The sequence below is a fragment of the Ictalurus punctatus genome, chromosome 18 (assembly GCF_001660625.3).
Source record: "Ictalurus punctatus breed USDA103 chromosome 18, Coco_2.0, whole genome shotgun sequence".
NCBI classification, from domain to species: domain Eukaryota; kingdom Metazoa; phylum Chordata; class Actinopteri; order Siluriformes; family Ictaluridae; genus Ictalurus; species Ictalurus punctatus.
Genome location: NC_030433.2, coordinates 1,805,001 through 1,815,000, shown reverse-complemented (window position 1 = coordinate 1,815,000; position 10,000 = coordinate 1,805,001). Strand labels below are relative to the sequence as shown.

General features: G+C 44.3%; 1 protein-coding gene across 3 annotated transcripts in view; it reads left to right on the top strand.

Annotated features, from left to right (window-relative positions):
- The window catches only part of ntng2b (netrin g2b), a 57,087-nt gene that overhangs the window by 5,191 nt on the left and 41,896 nt on the right, over positions 1–10,000 (top strand). For all 3 annotated transcript variants that reach the window (XM_017493172.3, XM_047161715.2, XM_053687860.1), the window contains exon 2: positions 2,100–2,647. In XM_017493172.3, the coding sequence (XP_017348661.1) occupies positions 2,333–2,647 (315 nt within the window). In that variant the 5' untranslated portion in view covers positions 2,100–2,332. The remainder of the gene's footprint in view (positions 1–2,099; positions 2,648–10,000) is intronic.

Sequence of the window (10,000 nt, the reverse complement as noted above, 5' to 3'; positions counted from 1 at the left end):
TAAATAAAAGACTGGAGTTGATTTTTTTACTAACAGACTTTCATGTAATGTTCACGTTAAGTACCATAACACATTAAGTGAAGCATAATTTTTTGTTTTATATAAGTACATACTGTATATATATATATATATATATATATATATATATATATATATATAAAAGATATATAAGCTATATATAAGATATGTATAGATATCTGAGTTCATTCCTCATATATAACACAGCAATTTGACAATTCAAATTTTTATGCATTAAAATGTATGACGAGTCAGAGGTGACGTCTGATCTGCTTATAGTTACGTTTAATGTTGCGAAATGCCCACGAAACAAGTTCATTCCTGTAATCGCGTACGGTACGTTTGAACCGATATAAGCAGTCGGTCTCATGCCAGCCTGTCTCCTGTCTCTCTTTGGATGATATGAAGGCAAAAACTTGCAGCTTGTCGTGTTCCAGAGGAACCACAAAGTCCTCCTGAAGTGTCAGAAAACTTTCTCTCTGAATGTTACAACACCTGCAATGAAACCATGCGGAAAAAATCAGTCGGAGTTGCTTCATACTTGGCAAATTTCTTAACTTGTCCCAAAAGTCTCCATGCATCGTTCGCCGGCAGCTTCCGGGTCCAGCCATGAGAATGATGTGAATACGTTCTTCTTTGTCAAAGGCGTTCTTAAAGGCTCTCTCTATATATAAACTTATAATAAAAGGCTTATAAAAACGTAATAAAGCTTATATTTCAAAGCACTCGGGTTGTACGGTATACCGGTAATACGGTCGTACCACGATACTAACGCTTCGAAATACCGCCGATGTCGCTGTATTTTTTACCGTGAGTAATGTAAGTGCTGCAGTTAATACTATTTTTGCTATAACGACACATTCCGCTGCTTTTGCTGAATACACAAAGATTAGTGACACTTAATTTGACCTAAATTCTTTACCTTAATCTTTAAAGATTTCCTGTTTGCTAGCAAGCGAGCTAACGTTGCGCTGTGTAACTGCTAAAATGACCCAAAGCGAGCTAACGTTATGCTAACCGCTGTGTGTAAATACTAAAATGATCCGAAACGAGCTAACATTACGCTAACCGCTGTGCGTAAATTCTGTAAATTAGCCGTGTTTGCTAATAAGGGAGCTAACATTACGCTAACCGCTGTGCGTAAATTCTGTAAATTAGCCGTGTCTGCTAATAAGGGAGCTAACATTACGCTAACCGCTGTGCGTAAATTCTGTAAATTAGCCGTGTTTGCTAATAAGGGAGCTAACATTACGCTAACCGCTGTGCGTAAATTCTGTAAATTAGCCGTGTTTGCTAATAAGGGAGCTAACATTACGCTAACCGCTGTGCGTAAATTCTGTAAATTAGCCGTGTTTGCTAATAAGGGAGCTAACATTACGCTAACCGCTGTGTGTAAATCCTGTAAATTAGCCGTGCTTGCTAGTAAGCGGGCTAAAGTTTTGCCAAAATTACCCGTGCTTGTTCGTAAGCAAGCTAACCTTCCTAATTTCCTGTTTGTTTTTGTTTTTCTGCTAAACTTTTACACCATGTTCAGGGCTTAACACTGTATTATTCTCACAGTGACCTCAATTGGGCGAGTAACAAAATCACAGGGCATCACAGTTAAACGGAGAGCACGCACGCGATTCGGATCGGTTTCCACGATTACCGTTTTAAAGAATTCAGTTTAGGACATTTTTTTTGTTTTCGTGAATATGTAACTGACCTGTAGTGTGTGCGATCCAGAATAAGAACTCTTGGAATGGTTAAAGCGTCACCTTTACACAAGAAACTATGTGCGTGACAAATCGCCCGCACAGAACAGGCCTCGTTTGTCTTATCCCTGCCGTCAGAAACTCATTAGCATAATATGATATACTAGGACGTAGCTGGATACGACAGGAAGTAGCTGTATGTAGATTATCGAAGTGGAAGTGGAGGTTGTTTTGGGATCGTACAACGATATAATGTACTCTCTCTCTCTCTCACACACACACACACACACACACACACACACACACACACACACACACACACACACACAACTGTTTATTAAATCAGGTGCTGTGAGTAAAGCTGTCTCTTTATTGTCTTGCTTTCAGGAACATGAAGTTTGGTGAATGTTTAAAGAATGCCAGTGGAGTGCCTCGGAACTTGTGATGGACGAGAAACTAAGATGGACAAAGGACATGCTGATTTTGTATCTCCCCTGTTTTTTTTTCTTGTTTTAACCAACAATTTCTTAAACGTTTAATGCTTTAATTAAAATACATTTGAAAAAATCCCCTTTAAAAAAAACCAACCTCATACAGAATGACCGTGGCGAGTTTACCAGATGCTCTCACGTGACTCCTATTCTATACCGACATCTCTTTCCTGTGAATTTTACCACGGCCCTTCTCTTGTCTCCTGGCTGGCGCTTGTCATGCTGGCGCGAGCCGTTTTCTTCCTCCTTGTCCTCCTGCACACGCTGGTGCAGGTTCAAGGCCAGTACGAGTCGTGCAAGTCACTCCTCGCCACGGATGAGGGCTCAGTGTGGGAGCAGCATGCATGCCAACCCAAGCCCCAGTCAATGAAGGAGTTCATGCGCATACATGTGGAACCACCGGGCATCACGTGCGGCAACCCACCCGAGAGATTCTGTACGCTGGTGAGTTAGTACAATTATTCTCATCGCTTGTAGCGTTCTTCATACGTGTCGTTCTTATTTTAAAAAAATAAATAAATAAATAAGATTTAAATTGACCTTAAATTCACCTTGAAAAGATGCAGAATGATAAGATACTCGAGGAAGGAAATAATGATTTTTTTTTATTTTTTTTTAAAGATTTCGGGTCATAATAGAGAATAGACGCTACCCGCCGCACCACTGTCATCCGACGGAAATGTATTAGCGCTCCCCGTTCTAATTGGAGTCCCGTCTAGGGTGTGTTCCTTCCTCATGCCCAGTGCTTCCAAGATAGGCAGTGCAGGAGGTGTAACTTAGAAGATAGTCCCAGGCGTCTTATAGCGTTGTTCTGTTCTTTATCAGATTTGACTAAAGTGTGGTAATAAATCCGCAACTGCCGGAGAATAATGTGTTGCAGCATTAGTGGTATATATTAGAGTTCCTAAAAGCAATTGAACTGTTTAATCCTAAGACACGCGCAAGCCTGCGGGAGGGAAAGTCGGTGCTGCGTTTTCTTTATGAGGAAGCATTGCGATAATATGCGATTAAAATAACTAAATAAATAAATAAATAAAAGTTCATTCTTTTCTGCATACAAGCGACTCGAGCTAAAAAAAAAAAAATTCAGAGTGGCCGAGGAAGTGGCCGCGGTCAGCAGAGAGTAACACACTGAGGTGTTGTTTATACATGCGGTTTCTTGGCAGAGTGAAATCACGAAAACGGAGATTTGGGAGGATTTTAGCGCGCCGTCAGAGAAAGGACAACCGAGAAGCCAGGAATGACGGTTTTTAGGATGACTTGCATCGTGGCGTAATCCTAAACCTTGCAAAACATTCAAATAGGAAATATTAGCGTTAAGTAATAAAGACGACGTGCCGAAGGAAAAGCCTCACGTTATGTACTGTGTATATATGACGGATTTTTTGTCATTTCGAGGGGTCTCGTCCAATACCTCGAGTCTCGAGGCGAGTCGTTGAAGCGTCGGCGATCTTAACTCATGCACACATAACAAACACTTCTGCGTCGTGTCTCGATGGTGCAATCTGCTAATGGACTGAGCTCTAGAATGTTCCTCGGATCTCACTATGCTCTGAAATATTGATGTCGCCTTAATGGCGGAAGTCAAGCCGAGATGGACAGGCATGTCCGTGTCAGCACTTCTTCCACACGGTCGTCCTTCTCGTCTTCCCTCTATCTATCTTTTCATCCCGTCACGCATTGGTTTATTCCTCAGGAAGAAATAAATAAATAAATAAATAAATAAAGACCCGTCTCGAAGACCAGGGTAGGACAGACAGGCGTGTCACAGTCCGCCGTCTCTTCTATCTCTCCGTTGATTACTCCCTGTCTGGAGCGCATAGGAAGAAAAGTTCTGCTAACTCGTACGAGACAGACGAAGGGGGTCTCTTTTCATCCTTCCACGCCGTCATAGACGTACTGAAAACTGCCAATTAAAACCGAGACGCGATCCGTGAAAATGCCACATGACAGGCGTGTCAGTGGACCTTGCCATCTTGCCATCCCTTTATCATCCCGTCACAGTAAAATGTAGAGTCAGAATCGAGAGCAAACGATTCATGGCCCAGTGCCGGCCCAAACTTTAATACTTTATCTGGCCCACACCCTGTACCGCATTTTGACTCAAAATCGAATGTCACACAATCATTAGATATGGTTTGTTGCATGTGTTGTCATTTAAATGAGTTTAAATGAGAAGCGATATGTTTGGAGAAAGGAAAACACTGCATTCCAGCATCACAACCTTATCCCGTCTGTGAAACATGGTGGTGGTAGTATGGTGGTTCGGAGCTGTTTTGGTGCATCTGGGCCAGGACGAGTCGTCATCATTGATGGAGCAATGAATACTGAAGTACACCAGCGCTTTCTAAAGGAAAATGTCAGGACATCTGTCCGTGAACTGAATCTCGACAGAAAGCGGGCCATGCAGCGAGACGACGACCCTAAACACACGAGTGGTTCTACTAAAGAACGGTCAAAGAAGAATAAAGTTAGCGATTTGGAACGGCCGAGTCAAAGTCCTGACCTTAATCCAATAGAGATGTTGTGGAAGGACCTGAAGCGAGCAGTTCATGTGAGCAAACACACCAACATCCCAGAGTTGAAGCCGTTCTGTACCGAGGAACGGGCTGAAACTCCTCCGAGTCGGTGTGCAGGACCGATCGACACTTACCAGAAATGTTTAATCGGGTTCCCCTTATCTACGTTTAGGACTTGTGTGAAAACCTGATGATGTTTTAGATCATATTTATGCAGAAATTCTAAAGGGTTCACAAACTTTCAAGCAGCACTGTATGACAAAGCTTAACCAATAAGAATACGGCGATGAAAATTCCATTTATCCTGATCAGGGCCACTATTCATCCAGAGCGTATCCCAGGAACACCCTGGATGGGGGTGGCAGTCTATCCCAGGGCACACGCACACACACACACACACACACACACACACACACACACACACACACGCATGCACACGCAATTTAACACAGTCAAGCCACCTCCTGGCATGTTTTTGGGAAATGGGAGGAAACTGGAGAACCCAGAGGTAACCCAAGCAGACACGGGGAGAAGGTGTGAACCTTCACACAGACGGTAATCCGAGCTCAGGAAAGAACCCCGGAGCCGCGAGGCGACAACGCCATTTTATTGCAAGAATCTGACTGTAATATACGTACGCATCTTGCAGTTCGATAGCCTGTCAGTCACTCCCTTTAAGACTTGAACGTCACCGTGGACATGAGTCGAACATACTGTCGCGGTAATTCCCGTAGCGCTCGAGCATATGTGCGCTATACGAGTCCATTTCCCCATTTAGATTCCCGCTCGACTCCAAAAAGTGTGAGATGTACCGTATCGGAGGAAGCCTGCAATGCAGCAGTTAGTAATTAATTGTGTAATTGTATTTGTGTGTGTGTGTGTGACTTTTGATGTTTTGGTGTAGGGAGCAGAGAGTGCGTCTCTAGCATTGGTGCGCTTGCCTGCACTCTTACATGTGTGTGAGGTCAGGTGTACTAACGATGGAAAATCACTAGCTAAGCGGAAAATAGAAAAACGCACGGATGCGACGGAAGACGTGTGAATAGTGTGCACATGCAGTGCAATGGAGATGAAGTGTGTGTGTGTGTGTGTGTGTGTGTGTGTGTGCGCGCACACTGGTGCATTTGCTCCACCACAGAGCTGCTTGTTTTAGAGGCCCAAATGAGCCAGGGCTAAAAATAGCTGAGAGAGAGAGAGAGAGAGAGAGAGAGAGAATCAGCTGAGGAGACAGGAAGAAGGAAAGAACAGTAACGTGTGAGGAAGTAACCTATGGTTAAACACAGGGAGGACCGGTGAAAGTGCGAGGGAGTGAGAAGGTCTGGATTTTTTAATTTTTTTTCTAAATGGAAAGGGCAGGAGCCCTGGTTTCATATCTTAACCTAATAACTGCTTATATGATACACTGTAATAGTCAACATGCACGACATGTCACTTCCTGCTCCGATTTATGATGTCAAAATTAATAATCAGCTGTCGAGGCTGCATTCCACGTGTGTTTTGTAAAATGAACGAAGGAAACGTTCGATAGCGCGGGCGTTCGTTATTCCGCACTAGTTCTAGGCCGCTGTTTAAAGCTAAGCGGATTTTCTTTCAGTCTTACTTACTGTATCTTTTGTATTGAATCGTGACACTACAGTGGATTTGATCTAGCGTGGACTTTTCGGCCCTCGGCGTAGGGCGTTCTTTATGGCGGCGCGTGGCGTGTTAAGAAACAGTATAGTCACAGGACTCCACTAGGCGTCTACATCACAAAGGAGGACCAGAATGAGGAGGCTGGGCAGGACGCCACCCTTGAACACCCGGTCGCACCAGGTGTAGCCATGTTTAGTCGAGTGGGTGGAAGGCACTGGTCAGGGTTCGTGTCGTTTACCCCTGTGCCGTCCTTGTAGACTGTGTCATCATTCTCCCAGCAGGAAGAAACACCAGTGTCCATTGGCACCCTTGCACAAGATGTTTAAACGCCCTATTGTGATCATCACTCACCTTCCAGCAGAAGGTATGACTCGTAGGACACCGTAGAGTTCCCATAGCCGAAACAGGTCCTTTATCTATCCACATGCCCGTGTGTGTGTGTATGTGTGTGTGTGTGTGTGTGTGTGTGTGGACTGCATTAGAGTAGCTGTATAATGGATGAACATTATATGAACATTATACACAGGAAATTGAGTTTATAGAATGTTTCGAAAGGAGAAACCAAACGTTCGTCAAACGTGTGATCAGAAACGTTTTAGAAATGTTCGCCAGAATGCAGAAAACCGTAACATCGACAAAAAACGAAAGTGAAAACGCACTTTTTCTGCTCTTTTTTCCTTTTTGTTCTTCTTTCCGATTTACTCGTCTACGTGTGCGTCACTTACGTGTCAAGAACTTGCTCCATAATGTGAAGGTTGCGGACAGGCTCACTGTACCTCTGCTGTCAAGCGTTTTAAACGGACTACAGAGCTGCTGCACCTCTGAGTGCGCCCGTACACTCGCGAAAAAACACACCCGGAACGAGATACGTCGGACCGCTCAGAGTCAGCAAACAGATTAATGAAGTGACTTACAAGCTGGACTTACCTGGACACGGCCGCATAGCTCCGTCATTCCGCGTCTCGCAGCTCGGACCAGTCGTCCCCGGCCCGCTAGCCGCTGAAGTGCCACTCGACGCCACACAATCCTAATTCTCGAAGCTCTTCTCGTCTCCAGAATGTACCCCGAACCCCACTTTGAGACATAACCACACGGCGTGCGGTAGAAGTAATAACATCTTTAATCTTTACCCCCCAAAAAGCACGGTCGAAAGTTTTTCACTTATAAGAGAAGCTGCACGGGGTACGACAGCAGGTACAGCCGGCGAATCAGATTTGAACACCCATTTCCTAATATTACGTAAATGCCTGCAAATCACTATAGGGGGCTCTTTAAATGCAGGATGTGAGGCCGGGTCCGATGTTTCCGAACGACTTTCCACATTCTGTGCTAATTATGATCGTTGGGAGTCTGACGGTTCGTCAATGAAGCACTTGTCTTCAGTCATACCTGCGTTCCCATTCCAGCACGACAGCTTTGTGTATTAATATAACAAACCTTAAACAAGCACCGAGGATTCCTCAAACCATGACTCGTACCGGCTCCTGTGTGTCATTAGAGTTAGAATGCAAAGCCAGTGCTTTTCTACCCGAAACGCTCTCAGATCTGCCTCTGCGTTACCTTCCAGAAGGCAGGAATCCATGCGTTTGAACGTTGCACAGTATACAGCGGATCTAAAAGACATTTTCGGCGTCGTACTTTTAACCGAGAGCCGGTCGTTGCCTAGAAGACCTTGTTTAGACGTTCTAGATATGTTTACTGGGAATTTCCAGCTATATGTTCTACACCTTAAAGTACTTCCTGGAAGTTTTCTATACAATCCTACGCCACTTTTGTTAGTGAAGAAAGATTCCATATAGAGTCTCCGAGGTTTCTTCAGCTTGACTCTCAGGGGCAGGAGGAGGTCGTGCAGGGTGGACAGGGTGACTGCTTGAAATATAAAAGAGAGACCATGAGGCACCCTGATGGTCTCCCTGACTTCCTGGTTCCACTTTAAATGAAAAACTCTTTTGTTTTTACCTGGGAGTTGGGGGTGGGACAATCAAAATGTGCAGACACAGTGGGATCCCATTCTTGTTCAGCCGTATGCACGCTACCGCTTCCCGAGTCCCTCTTCTCAGCGCAGGCTCGGGGATAATGTGGTATTTTCCTGACCTTATAAGCGGCCTTATAAGTCATGTCCCATTTCTAACAACCTGATTTCATGGATGTTCACTATTTATATCACTCCACCCCAATACTGCCTAAATAACACAGACTTTTCATTCCCGTATCGATCATTTGTGGCTACGAATAGCCGATGCATCCCTAAAGGTTTTAGTTCCTAGTGACTTTTCATCCAAAAATCGTCCGCGTTTGTAACACTTCCGATATTGACACTGATGTCACATATAGATCAAGAGGAGAAAAGATTCCGGATGGATTTGCATCGTAGGAGTCCTGTATGTCGGCTTGTTATTGATTTATTATTATAAATCGGTGTAAGATCTGAACGTAACCTGTAATTGTTTGCCGTTATGGAAATGGCACTGGGACTTAAAGGGAATGAGAGGAACCCGATCTGATTGGATATCAAAGAAGCTCGATCACTTGACCACACCTCTTGATAATGTATTCGTTTAAACGCGAGCCCTTTTTACGTGTCATGGTACCATCTGGGCGGACGGTCTGAAAAATAGGCAGCGTGCCGATCTCATGTCTCGTTCGGGCTTGTGTGCTACGATCACAAACAGAAAAAGCCCCACTAAATTATTCCCACCTGAGTCTGTAAGGTAAGGCGACCTGTCGTTCCATATACACTTCAGTTCCGTGTACGACGGTAACTTTTATCGTGCACGTAGTGTGCACGTAAAAGCTAAATTCCACGCGTGCTACCTATAGACTTCAGTTTTCAAAATAGCCCATTAAAAGCATGATACATGACCTTGAAACGGCATCTCGTGCCTTCGTTAAATTCTGCACACAATTAACTCTTGACATAAACAGTAAATAAGTCACATGTAAAATAATACGTTGTGCTGGATCGAGTGCTATTTTATAAGTTGAGCATCCCCGAGGGTGGAAGCCGTGCACTAAACTAGGACTATTCATCAACGTTTAAATGCGAGAAAAACCTGGCAACCTCCGAGATCATTTACATGTGATCCGCGTGATCCGAATGACACACGCAGAAAAGTCCGATTCAGCGTGTGTGTAACCCGGCTCAGAACACGTGTAACTCTCCCCGTTTGAATCCTGACGTGACGTTTGGACGTACCATCGGTTCAGACTCGTAGGAACGGACCGAAGGTTTTATGCGCATACTTACAGATGAAACAATTTCATCGGGTGTTTTTGTAGGGAAATGCGGCACACATAAAAACTTCCAGGCTTTAGCCGCGTAATTTTCCGAACGCGTAGCTACAGGCGGCAATGACGACCGGCAGTACGAACGGATCGACGGTGCCTTATTCGTGAAATGGTCTTTATTTATGTATCGTATGCGTGTTATTCACATCGAATGCGGCCTACTTTGTGTAGGTGCATCGTTAGCAAGCCAATAAATCTGGACTAACCACACGGGACACTGTGAAATAAATAAAGGAAGCTGTATTTCGAGACTGACGTCGTAGTGTGTCGACGATACGGTCACCGAGTATTCTGAGAAAGGACGAGCACGGTGAAGATTTCGCAAATAAGGAAATGCTAGTAGAATAGAGATTTCAGA